Source organism: Bactrocera dorsalis, chromosome 2 (assembly GCF_023373825.1).
Source record: "Bactrocera dorsalis isolate Fly_Bdor chromosome 2, ASM2337382v1, whole genome shotgun sequence".
NCBI classification, from domain to species: Eukaryota; Metazoa; Arthropoda; class Insecta; order Diptera; family Tephritidae; genus Bactrocera; species Bactrocera dorsalis.
This window is the reverse complement of record NC_064304.1, coordinates 76,465,561-76,487,324: the sequence shown is the minus strand read 5'-3', so window position 1 is coordinate 76,487,324 and position 21,764 is coordinate 76,465,561. Positions and strand designations below refer to the sequence as shown.

Sequence of the window (21,764 nt, the reverse complement as noted above, 5' to 3'; positions counted from 1 at the left end):
TTATTAGTAAACGACTTTTCAACTCTTAAACAGTTGCATATGTCTCCATCTGATAACGGGATAGCTCAGGTACAAAGAGGCCAACCAAAGAAGTGGTGGGGTAATTTCGCGTTTCTTTTTCCACCAAAAACATGAAATTCATGAACATATCGATTTTATGCACGATCAAGTAAGCAAATAAATAAATAGATCATTTATGCACAATAAAATGCAAACCACATGCCAGTTTTGTATTTTCGTTTGTCATTTGCACCTTTTACATCAGTAAAACTAATCTAAAATACGTAAAGAAAAATTTTGGTAGCATTGAAGAAAGCGGTTATACCACTTTTATATCCGCATACTCTCTTATACAAACACAACTCTAACTTTCTTGTTGGTTTTGCAAATTTTTGTTAAGGGAGCAGAGAAATGGCGAATTAAGGACAGCTAGTGATAACTATTACTTCATATTTAATATTCAAATAAATAAAATAAATAAATAAATAAATAATATACGTATAATGATAGTCTTTGACAATAATAAAAAACAAATAGTTAAGGTCCGTTTATCAATTAACTCAAATAAATACCGTTTTTTGTTAGATATATGGCAAAACCTTGTTTTTTTTTTGTAACAAGCATATAATTATATATTAACAATGTTTATTATAATCCATTCTCGAGAAATATTACATGAATGATGAATAAATTCTAAATATGCAATTATTTCAGCTTCGAAAAAAGGTTATGAGCGGCGCAATGATCCAACTCTGTAACATAATCAAAGAGTTCTTCCATACAGGTTTCGGTTGTTTTAGATTTGCCATTTACTCTGTCATTGCATTCTTGGTATTTACTATACAAAGCTTGTATGTTACCATTATTTTGGCACTTCTCCTGGAAAGATAAGAATGTTTCACGTTTTGTTTTAGTGTTCAATAGTTTCTTCAATTATACAGCGCAACACTGGTCTGATCTTCTTCAGCATACAATCAGGGGGGTTGTGGAATCCAAGACAGAATTGCTTAGCTGTCAGAATTGCAAACCAATTCTGATTTTCAATGTGTCACAGAATCTGTTTGGATTTTCATCTTTTCGAACGTACGCAAAACCAATATTCGAATCAGCTATGTACTAATGTGACAAAACTTGCAAATGAATACATTTGGAAGCAAACCTATTAAAGATTTTAACAGATAACATTTATCGAATGAAGACGCATTTGGGTGTTAAATTACGTTTATAAGTTTTGTAAATTTCCAATATCTTTAAATATCCGGATTGTTTCCAAAATAAAATAATTAAGACACTTCGTGTTATATTCTAATGTTTTCTACTATAGAAATAAATTAATTCGAAATAATAAAATAACTTGATTTCTTAACTTGCGGGGATGTTCGAGTCTCAATAACTGCGGCAGTATAGTAGGCATCATATCCGACGCAAAAATGTTGCAATATAAGTATCAGCTGAGTATCTGCAGAAAAACAACACTGTTGCAATATTGCCGCAGTTATTTGCTTGCTCGAACATCCCTTACATTTCAAATCTGTGTAATATAACCGTGCGATTCTGTAACGTGAGACAGTCTCAAGTCTCTAAATTTGTGATTTTGAGTTAGAGACAATTTTTGAGACTTGAGACGATTTTGCTATTCTGTAAATGACAGTCACAAAATCTATTACATTTCATCATTCAGAGATACTTTTACAATTGAATGGAAATAAATATGTCGATAACAAATATTATTATTTTCTATAACATCGTCAAAAAAAATTGTTATCAATAAAAATGAAAATATATGTTGACTTTGTTTCATAATATTTACGAAAATTATGTAAAATTTATTTATTTTTAACTTTTTCGTGTTTGAGTTGCTTACAAAATATAAAAATACGACAATCGATTAATATCTACGATGATCTCTATTCAGTATATTCAAAATGGCAGACAAGAGCTCTTTTTAATTTTGTGACCGGCTAACTACCAGGTCTCAATATTTTGAGACTAACGCTAGAGACTGTTTAGTGAATAGTAACTAGTCTCAAATTGAGACTTTGCCTCAAAATGTCCCAAATAGAGACTAGAGACTGGTTACAGAATCCCGCTATAAGTCAATCAATAGCCGAGTTTTATTTGACCATCATAAGCTAATAGCTAAACCACGCATAAATCGCATTTAGCTTATTTCCAAAATGTCTGATGTGATTTTCTCCACTAGCCTTTTCTGGCTAGTTTAAATTCTTCAATTTGTAAACGGTATATTAAATTACTATATAAATACATTTATTTTGTTTATTTGATGATATTAATACAAAGAAAAAATTACTTTTAACTTAAACAAACAACAAAATTTTATATATTTGGTTTGTTTACATTTTCTTCTGTCAAAATGAACTTTATCGTTATTCCCAACTACTTTGTTTTGGAAAAATCATAGCTATTGTGAATGAAAAAAGGCGATGAACTGGCAATGCTTTTAGTTCAATATACAAACTATGATAGCTTATGACAAGCCAACATACATAATTGTGTTGGCTAAGTCTTCCATACAAAATAAGCTAATAGCTTAATTTGCTGGTCAAATAAAACACGCCTAATATTGAATCCAATTTTTATGAACAAAATCATGACTTGGTGAGCAGTGGAATATTTATGTAAAGTATGACTTACTATCAAGATACGATTCAAACAAATTTTTATGAAAAAATACTAAAAAAAAAATTTAGTTTTTTTGGGAATCGATGCTGAAGCGGATGGTTTAATGTTAAGGTCCAGTCTATATTCTTTTGTCCAGTTCGTGAATATGGTCGCTGTGGATTTAGTGTGGGAGAGTCTTAAGCTCCTTGCATGGGAAAAGCGGGAAAGGTCGGAGATATGAGCTGTTCCACTATGATTAAAGTGGCACGATTACGATTTTTCCGGCGCCGCGATTTGATGGTACTAATGGATAGAGGTCCTCAGGATTAAAAAATGTATACGCATATACCGTCCTCAGACTCATAGTTTTCGAGATATTTAACTTTAAAGTTCCACAATTTTACATGCAATTTAGTCCTATTTTGTTTTGTTTTGTTTTTCTTCACATGTCATTACAAGTACCAGTGTTGCCCCATATTGTGTTTTAAAGAAACTATGAAAAATTTTTCTATTTAACATTTATAAAGAAAATGGTACAAATGGTTTTTGTATCTTATGTTAATTGATAAATAAAGATAAAAAATAACATTCCTTTGTGTCGAACTACTTTCTGCACTGGCGGCCTTGGCCGCGCTTCAAAAAAAAAAAATAACCCTCATCGATCGAACACCGGGGTATTCATAGTTCCTTTGTGTCGAACTACTTTCAACATTGGCGGCCTTCGGCCGTGCTTCAAAAAAAAATAACCCTCATCGATCGAACACCGGGGTATTCATAGTTCCTTTGTGTCGAACTAATTTCTGCACTGGCGGCCTTCGACCGCGCTTCAAAAAAATAACCCTCATCGATCGAACACCTATTTTAATCAAAAAGAGAGAAAAACTGAAAAACTTTCCATTCTATAATACGTTTTTTCTATTTAATATATAATATACACATTAGACTTCTGCATGAATGCACCCATAACGGCAAATGAATTACTTATTCTAGAAGTGGGCACACTTATTTTTCTGCACAGTATAATTGAGTATGATGTACTGAACACAAAACGACGACAGACGACAAACGAGAGTACGAAAGTGAAATGAAAACAAAACAACACAGCTGTCCATTTTGCATGTACACAACGTTGTGGCCATACTAATACCTTGCACTTGAATGAAATTTTAATATTTTGTTAAAAGTTAAATTTTTTATGCAAAAAATATGTAAATAGGTATATATTTTTGTTTTAAATTATCAATTGTTATTACAAATGATATAATAGAGCTATTTTATGCTTTTATTTGTAAAATAACGTCAAGTTTGTAAGAGCTGTGAATAATTTTACATTTTACATATTAGTGGCATCACCACTCTTCCTCATCTCTCTTCTTCCATTCTACTGTATTTGGCAAATAGGAGTTAGCGAGAATGACAAATGTCGGCCTACAGTCGTGTATTCGTGTCGTCGTCAAAATAAGTGTCCATAAGGGCGTGTGTAATATTTGACAGATGTGGTTTGTCGTCTGTCGCCGTTTTGTGTTCAGAGCATGAGTGAGTAGGGAAATATTGACTATATTGACAGGCAGTGTTTCCACTCACTCCATAGTTGTAAAGCTGTTAATGAGTACAGCAAAATTGGTGTGCAGTTTACTTACTGTACAGTCAGAGAAACTTCACGACAGGTATGCCATATGCAAGAATAAGATAAAAAAAATTGGTTTTATTTTTTCATTGAAAATGTATTTATTATAAAACCTAGAGCTTAGCAACTAATAATATTTAAATTCAAAGTAATTATATTAATTATTTTATGCTACAAAAGATTCTATATTTAATTCATTAATATTGGAATGGAGAAACATTACTTTGTTTACCAAGTCTTCAGTGGTGGCGAGTTTTGAGCGTTTTTCGCTAATTAAATTTTTTGCTACAAAAAAAACCCTTTCAGATACTGCACTGCTCGCCGGAGCTGCTAATATATTGCAGCTAATTTGGTAGAGCAACGGAAAACGGTCTTTGTTAATTGACAACCACTTCAGAATATCAAAATCCTCACTTAAGCTTTATTAACATTTTTATACGTTTGAATTTCATCTTGAATATAGAATATAATGTTAGTGCTCTGAAAAGGTTGGGAATAATCTGCAAAAATATTATCTATTTCCTGTGTGGGTTTAATTACTTTTTCAATGTCATCATTTTGGCTATTTATATTAATAGCTATCATCATTTCTTCAATGTCTTTGACAACCTGTTCCGTTTCTAAATCTGTGAATTTTGTGAAATTATTTGTGGGTGGAAATAAAAATAGGGCAATGTTATGAAATTTTTTTTAAATTAGCGTGAACTATGGAATCTAAATATTTTAAAAGTGAGAACTTGCATTTTTGTACAATTTCGATGTCATTGTCTTCGGAGTGGCTATTTTTTTAGGTTATTAAAGTGTGGAATAGTCAAATGCAATGTTAGATAATTGCTACCATCCACCTTTTTCGAACAAGCTTCAAAAGGAGCAAGAAGTTTTACCAGTCCGCTAATGTTATTTAAATTAATATCTTGAATTCTAGATATTTCTTTTTTTCCATCAAAATCTGGGAAATTTCCATCCAGTTTAACTCAACCGACTTAAGTAGGTTAAAAATCGTATTCCAACGAGTTGGACAGTAGCTTTCTTGTGCATTTTCTTGTGCGTTCATTGCATGAGCGTCGTTTTCTCTACCATCCTGGTTTACGCACGTGTTGAATAATACTGAACTCATCTGCGCAGTTGTATAATAGCACAATCAAACTGTCCTTATAATTTCGCTTAATGTACAGCGTAGAAAAATTTAGTACTCACTCACGAAGAGTACAACCATATACTGTTCTCACAAGTGAGAACAATAAAAATACTGTGCTACCTACTTCTGCACAGAGGTATACTGTACAGCAAAGAATGAGTGCAGTTTTTTTAAGAACACTGCACTACTGTACAGGTCTGTTAAGCTAGATATGGGTACATTCATGCAGAAGTCTAATACACATTTTTGATTATATTTTCAGGACACAAAGTATGGCAACACTGCTATTTGTCATAAATGTAAACACGCAAATCACTTAAAACTTTGAATGTGCAAAATAATTTTTAAAGTATATTTATATTCTTAAAAAATATACAATTAGTGTAAATTTTTGATAAATACGAATGTGTACAGTGTAATTAAATATATATTAATTAAAAAATATGTGAAAAGTGGGTTAAAGATAGTGAAATAACGAGCATTGTTTTTACAAATTTTTGAACTTTAAAGTGAAATATCTAGAAAACTATGGGTCTGAGGACCGTATATGTGTATACATTTTTTAATGCTGAGGACCTCCTCTATCCATCCGTACCATCAAATCGCGGCGCCGGAAAAATCGTAATATTGCCATTAAAGTCATAATTCCTAAATTGTGACAATTTGACAGACTTAAGGAAACATTCCCCTAAAGTGATTACGTTTTACCAATATTAGAGGAATTTTGTCATTACAACGACAGATAATGCACATCTATCATGGCTAAATCGGGAAGCTTGGTTGGAAGGTCCTTAGCATCCACCTTATAGTCCGAGCTAACACCATGTTATTAATACCTGTTCCTACATTGGTAATGATTTTGCTGGTGAAAAATTTGCTTTAAGAAAGGTTAGTTAAAATCGTATGTCCCTGATATTTGCTGATAAGGACGAGGTTTTTTGCGAGAGTGGTATTAAAAAAATAATGGCAAGATGTTATCGAACAACACGATGCACATCTGACCTAAATCGCATCAATCATGCTATGTTAAATAAATGCTTAAAGCTTCAGCCCTACTCTGAGAAAACATCACAACTGGTTTGCGAGGTTTGCTGTGAGATTTATTTTGTCAGGTAATTCTTGTTCAAACCTCACAAGAAAAAAAGAAAAAAAAACACTCAACCATAAGTTGAAAAGCAGTTTGCTGTGAACCAACTGGTTTACGAAATCAAACAAGATAAAATTAAGAAATGAACAACAAAGAAAAGTAAATAACTTCCCAAATTTAGTGCATATATAATAATTTAATTTATTTTTAGGGTTTCAAAATGTGAACGCACCCCTTAGGAGCAGCTGCAGCATTACATCATATTATTTAAACATAAATAGATTTTTATTCGCACGTGTATTAAATAATACATACATACATACTTGTGAGGTTATTCTTGTTCAAACCTCACAAGAAAAAAAGAAAAAAAAACACTCAACACATGAGTTGAAAAGCAGTTTGCTGTGAACCAACTGGTTTACGAAATCAAACAAGATAAAATTAAGAAATGAACAACAAAGAAAAGTAAGTAACTTCCCAAATTTAGAACTTAGGAGCAGCTGCAGCATTACAGCATATTATTTAAACTTAAATAGATTTTTATTCGCACATGTATTAAATAATACATACATAGTTGTACATATTTACAAATAAAATCTTGTTCAGAAGGAAGTAAAATGTACAAAGACCGTAAGTGACATATTTATTGTAATAGGTAATACTTATATTTATAATAGATAACGCTTTTGGAATACTTCCTCCATTCTATTAAAATAAAATTATTGCAAATTTCTTTAAAAAAATATTGAAATTAACAAAACAAACATAACCGATCTTGCATTATGAAGTTTGCTTTTTTGAAATCACCCCAGGATACGGAAAATCTCACAATAGTGAGGGTAGTCTCGTGAAGCCACGAGAATATGCCTGCTTACGTAAAAAATATGTTTACAAACACAAATCATTGAACTAACTGAACATACATAAATATACGAATACGTAATTTTTGCTGATTTAAGGCGACTATAAGTGCTAACATTTCTTTTTCCGCTCCAGCGATTTGACCATCTTGACCACATATAAGTATTTTTGGGTTGTTGTCTGTCATTAGGAATCGTGTACAAAATGTAAAAGTCTATACTTCCTCATTCAGTTTGTAAATATAGTTTTGCGGATTTTGGAAAGGAGTTCGGCTGCTTAAAATTAAAAACCGAGAAAGTGGGATAGTATACTAAAGTTTCCCCCTTTTTTCTATACTATAATAAAAAAATTCTTTTCAACATTTTTAAAGCTATAATTGAGTTGTGAACACTTTTCCCATATACTCGTATAAAGAATAATTTGTGATTTGATTTGAATAAAGACAGATATATAAAAAACTATATTTTAAAATTTATATCATTATAATATAACATTTTTATGTATTATAAGTTTATAGTATTTATAATAAAATCATATCGCTCTAAAAAAAAAACTTTTCTTGAGCCAATAACCGGCTGAAGCACTTTCGCGTAGGTCCTTTTTGCGGTGACGGCTTTCGGTCGCGATCTAAAAACAAATCATATCGCTCTAAAAAAAAAACTTTTCTTGAGCCAATAACCGGCTGAAGCACTTTCGCGTAGGTCCTTTTTGCGGTGACGGCTTTCGGTCGCGATCTAAAAACAAAAAAAAAACCTTGGTCGAGCCAATACCCGGGGCGTCTGGAGTACTTTTGCGGGGTAAAATTTAGAATAGCACCCCCGGATTCCGGGGATGAAATGGGTATCACTGGAAAGGTGACGTTCTCCAAATCACGAAAATATATATATAATTGCCGCTGACTTAGTTTTAAAGATATTTGCATTTAAAGTTGATAAATTGACAACTTCCGCGCCGCGCTTCAAAAAAAATTACCATGGCAACCCTTTTCTTATTGTGCAAATGCAGAGAATTTAACTAAAATAAAATAATTAAGATAACGCTTTATTTACAAAAAAAAAAAAAAAAAAGTAATAATATACAGAAACGTTATAGTGAAGTGTTAGTAAGTGAAAAGTGCATAATATAAGTGAAAAAGTTATTCACAATATACAAATTATCAATGTAAAAGTTGTCAATTTTTCAACTTTAAATGCAAATATCTTTAAAACTAAAACTCAGCGGCAACTACAATATATATATATTTTCGTGTTCTGGAGAACGTCACCTTCCCAGTGATACCCATTTTATCCCCGAAATCCGGGGATGCTATTCTAAATTTTACCCAAACTTTTCCCATATACATATGTATAATGTGCGATATATGTTCAATGAAGACAAATAAGTAAAAATCTATGATATTGTAAAATTTTTATCATATCGGGGTGACTGACGTACTTTCGCGTAGTACTCCTTTCTGCGTTGGGGGCCTTTGGCCGCGATCTAAAAACAATTACCCTGGTCGAGCCCATACCCAGGGTGACTGAAGTACTTTCGCGTAGTACTCCTTTAAAAAGATAATCCTGATCGAGCCGATACCCGGGGTAACCTAAGGGCACAATTCCGATTTCTTTGGCGCCGCGATTTGAAGGTACCGTTGGAAAGAGGAAGTCCTCCTGATTATAAAACATATAAGGTTATAGGGTCATTTTTTTGTTAATTTTAATTTGAAATATAATTTATAGACACACTTGTTTTTTATTAGAACTAAAATTGCTAAATAAAGAAAGAGGAATTATATGAAAATAGAGAAATTCAGCGAATTACTAATATTTGCTTATTATCATATGGCAGCGCTCCATTTCCTTATAATTGTTAGCATATACATACATATATGATGCTCACTACGAGTGTAAAATGTATTTTTTAAAATAAAGATTTCTTAGGTAAAAAACCTACAAAAAGTGAAAAATGTGGATGTATTTAAATGTTTATAGTTTAATTTAATTAATTTGAAGTAAGAAATGTCCGAAAAGTGTGTTTAATGTGGGGAAATAGCTTGTTGAAATGTTCGAATTTTTGAACTTTGTAATCAAATATCTCGTAAACTAAGCGTTTGCGTACCCTATATCCCTGTTTATTTTTTAATCAGGAGGACTTCCTCTTTCCAACGGTACCTTCAGATGGCGGCGCCAAAGAAATCGGAATTGTGCCTTTGGCTGCGCTCTAAAAAAATATAACCCTAGTCGAGCAAATACCTAGGGTAACCAAAGTACTTTCGCTTGATCTAGCCAATACCCGGGTTGACTGAAGTACTTTCGTGCAACGTGCATTAGTCAGCAGCAACTATATATATATATATTTTCTTAATCTGGAGGACCTCCTCTACATGTACATTTCCATTTTAACCAAGAAATCGGGGGATGCGAAATTATAAATTTTTCCCTAACTCTATTATATAATAGACATTTCCACACGCTAAAATTGAAACTTTGCTTGTATTATACCAGTAAGCACAATACAGTTCGCTGTAAAAGTGCAAGTCTTCCAATGTAATTAAAAATATTTTTGAATGATAATACACATATTGATATATTAGCTTCAACGAAAATAACATCAAATATTTACCCTCAGAGCTGTTTGTGGATCAACTAACTCAGCTTCTTCATCTTCGGCTCTAACTGTAGGGAAAATAACAGAGCGAAAGAAATTAAATAAAGCCATATCCAATTTAATATTATTAGTTCTTTGTGCGAAGTGATTTAAACAATATATATTCTGAATCCTATGTAATTGAATAATGATGCAACATCCCCAAATAAATTTTAAAATTCCGATATCTTCTCTCGATAAATGGCAGCCTTTACACTGCACTAACACCGCCAATATTTCTTGTCACAACAGTTATATGTTTGCATAATATTTTTCCGACCACTTTTATTAACGAGGCATCTCGACATTCAAAAATTCATTGTATGCTAACTGTATGGCTGTGCGTATTGCGTGTGCAATTGCATTTGGCGAATGAGCGAAGTCTAAAATGTAATAAACTTATAGGTTCGAGCTGATGAACCGCATGTTTTGAACTCTTAACTGTTTAAAGTTTTATTAATTCTTTTTTTGAAAAAATGTTATTTTGAAAACGTACTTCATTTTTATAATATAACACAACTGTCTTAATACTCGCACTACTTAAATTAATATTACCGAAATGAAAATGGCGCTGGTATATGTGTAAATAGGATATGTTGTCTCTTCGAAATTTTCATAGAAATCTAAACTGCGCTGTCAAACTGCTAAAGTGACAGCTTATTGCTTTCAATATATGACATACTAATTAGTATTCCATATATTTCTTTCTATAAGCAACAGGGCATCTCCACAGGCAATAAGCACGGGAATGCAGTTAGTATACCTCAAATTTTATCTTGTCAAGATGTCCGTAATAGGGCCCATACATGACATACATGTATGTTCGATCTGTGTGAATTCGTTTCGCCCATACACGACACACAAATCCATTTTGCGTTCGTTCTTCACACAGTGAACATGTACTAATGTAGCACTTTTATCGACTTCTTTGTATTTCGATAATAAGTTATTCCAACTTTTATTTTTCTGAATTTTATTTTTATATCTATCACTTTTCGTTTGCCAAATTACCTATTCCTTTTTTATAAGATTAATAAATTCTGAAATGAAATCTTTATTAAGGTGGGAGCATGCTTTAGAAGCAGACGATTTTTTTTGCTCAAATCTCTTTAAAAATTATCTAACAATATTTCCGCAAAGTTATAGATTGGAATTCGAAATATTGTCGAAGCTAGAAGGGAAATAGTGACCGAGCGTCTAACAGATATATGAGCGCTTGGGCAAAAAGCGAAAACTTTGAAGCGCGATTTCTCGGTTTTTCATTTTTACGATTATTCTTAATTGGCGGGCAGGATAAAAAAAACTAAACGTCGTATGGAATTAGGGCAAAGTTCATTATCATTGGCATACAATTATCTTCTATTTAAACTAAAAAAAAATTAAGAAAAGTCAAGTTTGAACATTTTTTTAAACAACATAAAGTAAGATTTTTTTGGTCAAAAACCACTTTTTTCAATTTAAAAAAAATTTTAAAATTTTACACATTTTATTTTGAATTTTCTTAGTTTAATTAGAAGATAAATTATTAAAAAATATGAACCTCTTCGATTTTTTTGTTTCCGATAGAAATTGCGACCTGCATCCTGCCCGCCGTCCGAAAAATGCACATGCGGCATGCATTGGGCAATTGCTTCCCAAAGGCAGTATATCACAGATTTCTTATCCAAAAAATTTGTGAATCAATTATTTCTTTCCCTCCCAAAAAAATCCTCAAAAAAATTGATTTTTTGAAACCTCTTAAGCAGGATCCCCCTTAACACTTGCCATTGTTCGTCCGAGATCTTCACTGTTCGGCGACACGAGAGAAATGAGATTTTGTGCCCACACAACGCCATACACGACACACATGTGCGCGCACCGATCGTAAAAAATCAAACATTTTCGCGAACATGGATCGGTACGCGCACAAGCCCCTACACGAGTAAACCGCATGCGCTCACATACTGATCGAACGCACTTGTGTGTCGTGTATGGGCACTTTAAATAAATATGCGTCAAAAAAATTTTAGGAGTAATTTTATGCTACAGCATCAGAACTTAGCAAATAATATTTTGCCTAATTGTGGGCAAGGCAAAGTTGCATCAAATAAGCTATGGGATGCATTGACGCTAAAACTTAACGCTGCCGGGCCACCGATGAAAGATGCCTGCTTTCGACAAGCAGACGGCCGCGGCGCCAGATGTCTACAACAAGACAAATGCTATTCCACATACCTATAGCTATAATAAGGGATACATATAGCAATACGAATACAACTTAATACTACTTTTGTAACACTGCCCTCCACTAAAGCCTAATCGTCCCGATTAGGCACAAATCCTCTTGAACCAAATGGGGCGAGCCTCTCCAAATGTACTACTTTCATTTTACATCGTGCTTTTCCATTTCTTTGTATGCGGTATACCACGTCATTAAGTCGTTTCATCACCATATAGGGTCCTTCCCAGGCTGTCTGCAGTTTCGGGGACAAGCCTTTCTTTCGAAGTGGATTGTACAACAGGACCAGATCACCTTCTTCAAAACCTTTTGAATTTGCCGCTTGATCGAACCGGTCCTTCATCTTATTGCTCATCAGATGCGTGTGCTGTCTTACCATTAGATGCAATTCATTCATTTCTTCCTTTAAGGCAGAACAATAATCTCCATCATTTCTTACAGCTGTAGGATTCGTTCCAAACTTAAGATCAGCAGAGAGTCGCAGATCAGATGCTGGCAGGTAAACAGTTGTCTCGTGCTTCGCTGAACGATACGCCAGCAGGAACATCTGGATGCACTTGTCCCAATTCCGTTAGTCTTTATCAACGATTTTCCGCAGATGTTCTTCGAGCGTTCGGTTGAATCTCTCCACCATCCCATCTGATTGTGGGTGTAACGCTGTTGTCCGTGTCTTGTGGATGCCCAATAATGTACAGACTTCTTGGAAAATGGAAGATTCGAAATTCCTGCCTTGATCTGAGTGTAATTCGACGGGCACTCCGAACCTTGTTATCCAATTTTCTACAAACGCTTCGGCTACTGTCTTCGCTTCTTGGTTTGGTAAGGCATATACTTCTGGCCATTTACTGAAATAGTTCATGACAACCAGTAGATATTTGTTTCCGGCCGTACTGGTTGGGAACGGACCTGCAACATCCATTGCGACTCGTTCAAATGGTGATACCACGTTGTACTGTTGTAGCCTACCGCGACTTTTTTCTTTAGGACCTTTAGCTGCCATGCACTCTACGCAATTACTTATCCATTCTGCTATGGAATCTCGACAACCGATCCAGTAGAACCGTTGTTTAATCTTCTCTATAGTTTTTGTAATTCCAAGGTGCCCTCCACTAGGTTCATTGTGATATTCTTTCAATACTTTCGGGATCATGGACTTCGGTACTATGATCAGCAGACGAGACTGTTTGCCATCTTCGCTTTCCCAGGTACGATGAAGGTATCCATTAACGAGGTTTATGCTGTTCCATTGGGCCCAATATGTTTTGCAGTTGGACTCTCGCTACTTATTTGTTCCTTTATTTGTACCCCATTTTCTTTGGCCATTACCAGCTTTGCAAGATCAGGGTCCTCCAGCTGATTGATTCTGATGCGGTGAGGAGTCCAATCATCTTCAGGTTCTATATTCAGTAATCGCACGTCAATTATACCTTCTTTTCCTTCTGATTTGGAGCAATGTTTACATTCCAGTGGACAAGGGCGACGTGATAATGCATCCGCATTTTTGTGGTGAATCCCCTTTCGATGTTCCGTTTCGAAGTCGTAATTCCTTAATCGGATTCTTAAACTGTAATAACCATTTTAATGATGCATGATCAGTCCTCAGCAAGAATCGTTGTCCATACAAATACTTGTGGAAATGTTTTACACATTCCACCACAGCTAGTAGTTCTTTTCGCGTCACACAGTAGTTTTTCTCTGGTTTCCCGAGCATTCTGCTGTAATACCCAATTACTCTTTCTTGTCCGTCGATGAGCTGAGATAGGACACCTCCAATTCCATAAGCGCTCGCATCTGTATCCAGAATGAATTTCTTTCCAGGTATTGGATAAGCTAACATCGGCGCCGTACAATGTAGTTCTTTAAGCTGCTCAAACGCTTTTTCTTGTTCCAACTGCCATACAAACGGGCGATTCTTCTTTGTTAAATCATGTAAACTTCTAGCCACGTTCGCAAATCCAGGTACAAAACGGCGGTAATACGTGCATAAGCCAAGGAAGCTGCGGAGTTCATGTATGTTGGTGGGTCGAGGCAAATCTTTGACTGCTTTTATTTTTCCTTCCTTGGTGTGAATCCCCTCAGTTGACACTTTATGCCCGAGATATGTGACCTGCTTCTTCCATAATGAACACTTTTTGGGATTCAAGCGTAATCCGGCTGATGCTATTCGCTGAAATACTTCCTCTAGATTTTTCAGATGATCATCGAAACTTTTTCCCATATTGATAATGTCATCAAGATACACCAAACATGTCTTCCAGTTGAGTCCTTTTAACACATGTTCCATCAGTCGCTCGAACGTTGCAGGCGCATTACATAACCCAAATGGCATCACAGAGAATTCCCATAGCCCGTCGCCCATACTGAAAGCGGTCTTTTCACGGTCACATTCATCAATCTCGACTTGCCAATATCCACTTTGTAGATCTAATGTAGAAAACCATTTCGCTCCAGACAAGGTGTCTAATGTATCGTCGATTCTCGGTAGAGGATAACTGTCTTTCTTTGTGACATCATTCAACTTCCTATAATCTACGCAGAAACGGGTGCTACCGTCTTTCTTTTTAACTAAGACGATAGGTGAGCTCCATGGACTTATTGAAGGTTCGATTACACCGTTTTTGTGCATGTCTTCAATAATTTTGTTAGCATCCTCACGTTTTGCTAGTGGAACCCTGCGCGGAGCTTGTCGGATTGGTTTAGCGTCTCCGGTATTTATGCGATGTTTGACAATGCCGGTTCTTCTTGTGTTGTTTCCTTCGTTTGCAAATATGGATGCGTATTTTTGTAATAGTTTTTCTGCTTTTAATTTTTCATTTCCATGCACCTCATTCAGCAAATTGTTTAGGAGTGTAGCACTTATCTGGTGTGGCTCAATAGTAGGCTTCTGTTCTGACCGTTCGCATCGTGCTATTGCACTTATATTCTGGCACTGTCCAATTACTGCTCCTTTCTTCAGACTTATAGGCGTGTTGAATTCATTCACTACTCTGACCGGAATGGTGGCGTCTTCTTTAGTTTTCACAAGCGTTCTTCCTACCAATATGGGTGTATCTATTTTTATTGGTTCCACAATCCACAATTCTTCAGTCCCACCTCCTCCATTCACTTTAGCGCATACAATCGCCTCAGATTTTGGTGGAATACTCTGATTATCATCAACAATCACCCTATTACTTTCAACGTTGGTCACACATCCGGTGTTTATAGGCATCTCCATGTTCTGGCAAAACAGCATTTGCTTGTTTAAATCCAAAGTAACCCCGTGATCAATCATGAAATCTACTCCCATTATAATTTCATCCGTGATTTCTGCTACGATGAAGGTGTGATTAACTTCTAGGGTACCAATCATCACTTCGCAAAACACTTTTCCCGCGACAGCTGCTTCCTCTGCGGTGGCCGTTCGAAGCTTGCAACCGACTAATGGTTCAACCGTTCCTCTTACCACATCCGGTCGGATAATTTAATGTGTGGCACCAGTATCCAAAGTAAGCGTTGACAGTCGTCCATTTACGATACCGTTGATAGTAAGATTGTTGCCATGGCGGCCTATTTGTGATATCGAGATGGCGGGGCAAATAGTTGTGGGAACCAGCTCACGCCCCTTTGAACTGTTCTGTTTCAGTTTAACGACTTGTGAGCTGTGGATGCTCCGTCCTCGTTATCTGTTGGTTGTTTCCGTTTTGATGGGTTTACTTTTATATTGCAATTTCGGGCAAAGTGACCCGCTTTTCCACAGTTGAAACATCTGCCTGTTGTATTTACTCGCGGTGCAGCAATTGTCTTCAGAGTCTTCAATATTTCTTCCATAAGCGCCGGTTGTTCCATTTCAACCCTTTGTACTTTGTGTGCTGGTTTACTTAGTAGGGAAGCTGTTTCCTGTGTGAGGGCGTGCGAAACCGTTTCAGCAAACGTTCTTTTTGGCAATGCATATGTGGCGCGTTTGGTGTCCACATCACGAATTCCATTTATGAAACATTGAATTTTTACCCTCTCAATGTAATCCACAGGTGCATCTGCATTTGCCAAATGAATCAGTCGTTCTATTTCAGTTGCGAACTCTTGCAATGACTCGTTCATCTTCTGACCCCTATTTTGCAGTTCGATCTGGTATATTTGTTTCCGGTGCTCACTACCATATCGTCTTTCTATCGCACTCATCAATGCCTCATAGTTGTCCCGTTCACAGTCTGGAATAGTCTGAAGGATTTCTGCCGCAGGTCCTTTCAATGATACAAACAAGGACGCCACTTCGTCCGCTGCATTCCAGTTATTGGCCATTGCTGTCTTTTCAAACTGAAGTTTGAAAATTTGAAATGGAATACTTCCATCGAATGTGGGTGCCTTCAATCTTTGATTATTTGTTGATGGTGCAGGGCCATGCAGTTGCAGTTCTCGCATACGATTACTCAGTTGAAGAAATTCTGATTTTAAATTTTCTTCTTCATTTTTTAACGTGCTTAATTCCTCTTCAAATTTTGAAAATTTCTCTTGCACTTGTTTTTGTACTTGTGTAGTATTTTCTGTAATCTGTTGTACCAAACGCTTTTCTAACTGCGTATTATTTTCAGTCTTTTGGTGTGTAAGGCAAGACTTTAACTGCGATGTATTTTCAGCTATTTGCTGTGCCAGACGATTTTCTGTTTGCACTGCATTTTCTGTTATTTATGATATATTTTCAGCTATTATTTGCTAAAAAGCCACTAACAGCATGTTCGTGTCTGCACTTGATGATGTTCGTTGTTCTTCTACTTTTTCTTCTACCTTTGTAGAAGTTTCTGGCCCATCAAATTCGAACTCGTCCACATTAATTCCATCCGCTTCCATTGCTTCACGTAATCGTGCCTGCAGATCCGCCTTTTGCCCGCTTATCGGCAAATTACGCTCCTCCAGTTCCTTTTTTAATTGCTGAATTCTCAATTCTCCGAATTTAACCATCTTGAATTTGGATTATTTGACAATCCCACTTCTGACACCAATTGTTGCGAATTTACTGCTTGCTAGTTTACTTTGCTAGGTTCGTATCTCTGGATTGACGAGTAAAAACAAAAACTGTTTAATTCAATTCAACAACTCTTTATTTTACAACTCGTCTACACTATAACAGTTTACTCTTAGCACTGGTTGATTACGTTGGCGCTGCCACTGCTTATATAGCCACGCACTTCTCGCTGATGCCGACGTGTCCTTCTAGAATATTGCGTCTGGAAATTACCAGAACATAATGCTATACGGCGCCAAATGCAGCTATTCTTTAGACAAGCAGACAGCTGCGGCACCAGATGTCTATTGTTTCGACAAGCAGACAGCCGCGGCGCCAGATGTCTACAACAAGACAAATGCTATTCCATATACCTACAGCTATTGTTCATAATAAGGGATGCATATAGCAATACAAATACAACTTAATACTACTTTTGTAACAATACATACTACGTTCGATTATACGCGGAGCCACGAAAATCCCTTCTGCGATCTCCCAGTGGTCTCTGTACACCTACCTACATATGTACTTTCGTCGTTAAAATATAATACTCGTAAGTTAAAATAATTAAATTTAAATATAATTTGTTATTTTTTATAAATTTAAGTACAATAAATGATTGTAAACTCATTAAATTGCATTAAATGATTTATGTTGGGGCGGTTAAAATTGTTGTGTCCACATTAATGCCCGGTTTCACAGTCCATACTTAAGTTGTGCCTAAATAAAATCTTAGCTAAGCATTGTTTCAAACTGAGCAGTCGTTTGCGTTTCACAGTCAATGCTTAATTTCTATAAAATTTTATTATGATATATGGCAACGTTGTGGGCAACATATGTTTTACAAATGTCATTCATAAAAATATGTTTGAAATATTTAAATTATAACAGACAATACATAAATTTGCTAGGAAAATTATATCAAAAATGGATGAAAACAACAAAAGAACCCCAAATTTCATCACTAGCGAGTCGGAGCACCCATTGGAACTGAAGGAAAAGTATAAGCTGTTATTGAGTGCAAGCGAACGGACACTTGCCCTACGCTACGAAAGATGTCGCTGAAAATTCAAAGCAAATTCAAAACAAAAATCAGCTGTTATTTAAGCATTGCTTAAGACTCCAATTTTCAGTGCTTAAGCATAACCTAAGTATGAACTGTAAAACACTATTTTCCTGTTTTATCTTAAGCACAACATAAGTATGGACTGTGAAACCGGCATAAGGGCAACAACCGTTCCTGTTCGCAAATGATTCCCTGCAAGACGGGGAGCTGTTAGCAAACGTGTAAGCGAATTGTTATTGTTCACTTTTGCATTCGTTAAAATATTTGTTACTTTTGTTCAGAGAGTGGGAAAAAAGTAACACATAGCTATTTGATGTTCAATGGTTATCTCGCTCTAACCAATGGCAAATATCGCATGCTGCCTTGTTCTAACAGAATACACACATTTGTTAGCAAATCTCTTCACAGTATGTTACGGGTAACAAATTATTTTGTTAGCGCTTAGCTTACCCATGTGTTATGGATAACAAAAAGTATTTGTTACCCGAATATCTGTTAGTGTTATTATTTTGGTTATCAGTTTGTTACCTTTAACATATAAGCATGTTAGGAAGAACAAGCAGTAACAAGATTATCTGTTACCCATTTGTTACATCTAGCAAATTAAATTCTTTTAAATAAAACTCAGTTTTTTTATTATTTCTCTTTATTTAATAATAAAATCAAAATAAAATGCACAATCTATAACAAATATTTGAATTAAATATACACTATTTAACTTTAATAATTTCAAACATACTCCATTATTTGGTTGCTGCACGCAATAGATTTGAATTTTACCAATGGTCCAAATGATTTCTGTAATATTAAAATTTTTAATTATACACACAACATTAAATTCACAATGCTTACCTTTTTCTCCTTGTTAACCTCTTTCGTTTTCTCTATATAAAAGAAATTAATAATATATATATATAAATTAGAATTAATTTCTAAAATATCATATTATCAATTAGCGAACTTACCTCTTTGAAATCCAAAATAAACTGCGCTTTTCGTTTATTCTTCTTGAAATATTGGATATTCGCCTCTCCTATTCTAACAAGTTAACATTACAATATGTTTATAATGTCGATAGTTTTTCTCTATCTTACTTACGTATTCTCCCATGCCATTGAAAATTCCAGAAAATGTAACAGTGTTAGTGAACAGCTGAAAATGTTTCAATGTGTTTGTGCAATCTGTTACCTCCGTCTTGCAGGGTTGTTATTAGTATGCCATACATTTTCGCCTGTTAAGTGCAGGGTTAAGGGGCCCATACACGACATACGTGTGCGTTCGATCTGTGTGAATTCGTTTCGCCCATACACAACACACAAATCCATTTTGCGTTCGTTCTTCACACAGTTAATATATGCGACAGGCAAGCGGAACATTTCTTCGAATTTATTTTTAATGTAGCACTTTTATCCATTTCTCAGTATTTCGTTAATAAGTTATTCCAACTTTTATTTCTCTCAGTTTTATTTTTATATTTGTCACTTTTCGTTTGACAAATTGCCTATTCATTTTTTATAACATTAATAAATTCTGATAGGAAATCTTTATTAAGGGAAGAGCCTGTTTTAGAATATCAAACAATCGATTTTTCTTTTGCTTAAGTCTATTTAAAAATTATCTAACAATATTTCCGCAAAGTTATAGATTGGAATTCGAAATATTGTCGAAGCTGGAAGGGAAATAGTGACCGAGCGTCTAACAGATATATGAGCGCTTGGGCAAAAAGCGAAAATTTTGAAGCGCGATTTCTCAGTTTTTCATTTTTAAGATTATTATTTCTTTCCCTCCCAAAAAAAATTGATTTTTTGAAGCCTCTAAGGCAGGATCCCCCCTTAACACTTGCCATTGTTCGTCCGCGATCTTCACTGTTCGGCCACACGAGAAAAATGAGATTTTGTGTGCACACAACGCCATACACCACACACATGCGCCCAGACGGAGTGCTCTGTTCAATTGAATATGAGCTCTCTAGCTGGGCTCTAAGCTACCGGCGGGGTCGGCAGGTCGCGGATAGCCGAACGGCCTGTAGTAGCAGGTTAGTTGCGAAATAAGTTTAAACGAATAAGCAATCCCCGACGATGGGCGGCAGAAGTGGAGGATGCGGCATAAAAGCTAGCAGATCCGTTGAAGCTTCTGTGACTGCGGTGAATCGACACCGCCCCATAGAAATACGTGTCCCCCTCAAACAATAAAGATCCAGGCGCGTCTGACCCACAATGGGCGGCTTCCTGGTCAGCGTCTGTTTAACCATGTTAGGTGCGGCTGTCAACTAAAATCGAGCGGTACACAGCGCGACGCACTGGGAGTCCCTCAAAATTCTGACAGCGTTTTCTCTGCTAGCGGAATGAAGAGGGTGATGTGAGCATGCTCTGCCGATGTGTCCGCCGCGGTGTGTATCAGGAACCAGCCCCTTCGGGCCCTGGTCAAGGAGTGTGCATTGGACGCAGGAGTAGTAGCCTACGTTGCCCCGGGCGAGCGCCGGTCCGTCCGTGTTTTCCGGGACTGGTAAGGCGAAGGACAGACCTCAGGGAACTGGGGTAGGGGTAGTGTCCCCGAGGGTACACCCGTTCCTGTTTATTTCGGCCCGCCCCCTGCACACGATGCGCTGGAAAAACGAAACACATGGAGAATAACACGAGAAATAAAAACACTAATAACAACAGCAGCAACATTTTTGGGATTATAGGAGGCAGCAGCACTGGAAGCCTGAGCGCTGGTGGTAACAAAGTGCAAAACTCCCACCGAAGTACGACTAATGCGGAAGCAGATCCCTTTAAGAGAGCACCAAAATTGGGTAGGTCCCCGATTAAAAACCTTGGTGTTGACAAACCTATAAGAGCGAGGTTATCACCACCAGCGTTGGGCGAGACCACTCCCCTGGCAAAGGCGATACAACCTCGTAGAGACTGTATGGCTGAACTAGGGAATGCGATCAAGAAGCTGATTGCAACAATGCATCCACCGCAGCGGTCTATCAAAAACACCATGAGAGATCTTCTCGGTGTGATTGCAAAATTACATGCAAGTGCTCAGGAAGAGCACATCGCCAATAAGGAAGCACGACGAAGCTTTCTCGTCATACCAACAGCTGGAGAGAATACGCCAAAGAGGCCTCGCGACGAAGTTCAACCAAAGCGAAGAACACCACCGAAGAAGAACAAAACCACCCCAAAGGAAACAAACAAAGAAGGAAAGCGTGATAATCCCATCAAAGTCAATGATAAAGAAATGGGAAAGCAAGATGGATGGATCGCAGTCAAGCGTAAGCCACAAAAGAAGGCACCACATAAGCCGCCTCCTCGACCTGATGCTATAATCATTGAAAAAACAGGTGACATGTCATATAGCGACATTCTAAGGACTGTGAAGAAAAATGACACCCTGTAGAAACTAGCGCAAAATGTAACAAAGATCAGAAAGACGGCTAAAGGACAAATCCTGCTCGAGTTGAAAGAGGCACAAATGAAAAGCACAGGTACCTTCAAGACCGAAATAAGCAGAGTACTAGGAGAAAAGGCGCAGATAAAAGCTTT

General features: G+C 36.2%; 2 protein-coding genes across 2 annotated transcripts in view; both read right to left on the bottom strand.

The window, feature by feature from the left end:
- Positions 1–13,589, bottom strand: part of LOC105231136 (ubiquitin-conjugating enzyme E2 G1) — a 539,049-nt gene extending 525,460 nt beyond the window's left edge. Inside the window, exon 1 of the mRNA XM_049449919.1 lies at positions 13,169–13,589. Coding sequence (XP_049305876.1) covers positions 13,169–13,331 — 163 coding nt within the window. The 5' untranslated portion in view covers positions 13,332–13,589. The remainder of the gene's footprint in view (positions 1–13,168) is intronic.
- Positions 628–10,199, bottom strand: LOC105228188 (cytochrome b-c1 complex subunit 6, mitochondrial). Its single transcript, XM_049450332.1, has 2 exons — positions 9,940–10,199; positions 628–879 (listed from the first exon to the last, which is right to left on the bottom strand). The coding sequence occupies exons 1-2, from the start codon at positions 10,033–10,035 to the stop codon at positions 706–708; spliced, it is 270 nt and encodes an 89-aa protein (XP_049306289.1). The 5' UTR covers positions 10,036–10,199; the 3' UTR covers positions 628–705.
- Positions 13,590–21,764: the final 8,175 nt, after the last annotated feature.

What these genes read in the sequence shown, in the direction of transcription:
- LOC105228188 (XM_049450332.1), bottom strand. Translation starts at nt 10,035, where the DNA reads ATGGCTTTATTTAATTTCTTTCGCTCTGTTATTTTCCCTACAGTTAGA. An exon ending in ATCCACAAACAGCTCTGAGG is followed by an intron (nt 880 to 9,939) that starts GTAAATATTTGA and finishes TTATCTTTCCAG; the next exon opens with GAGAAGTGCCAAAATAATGG.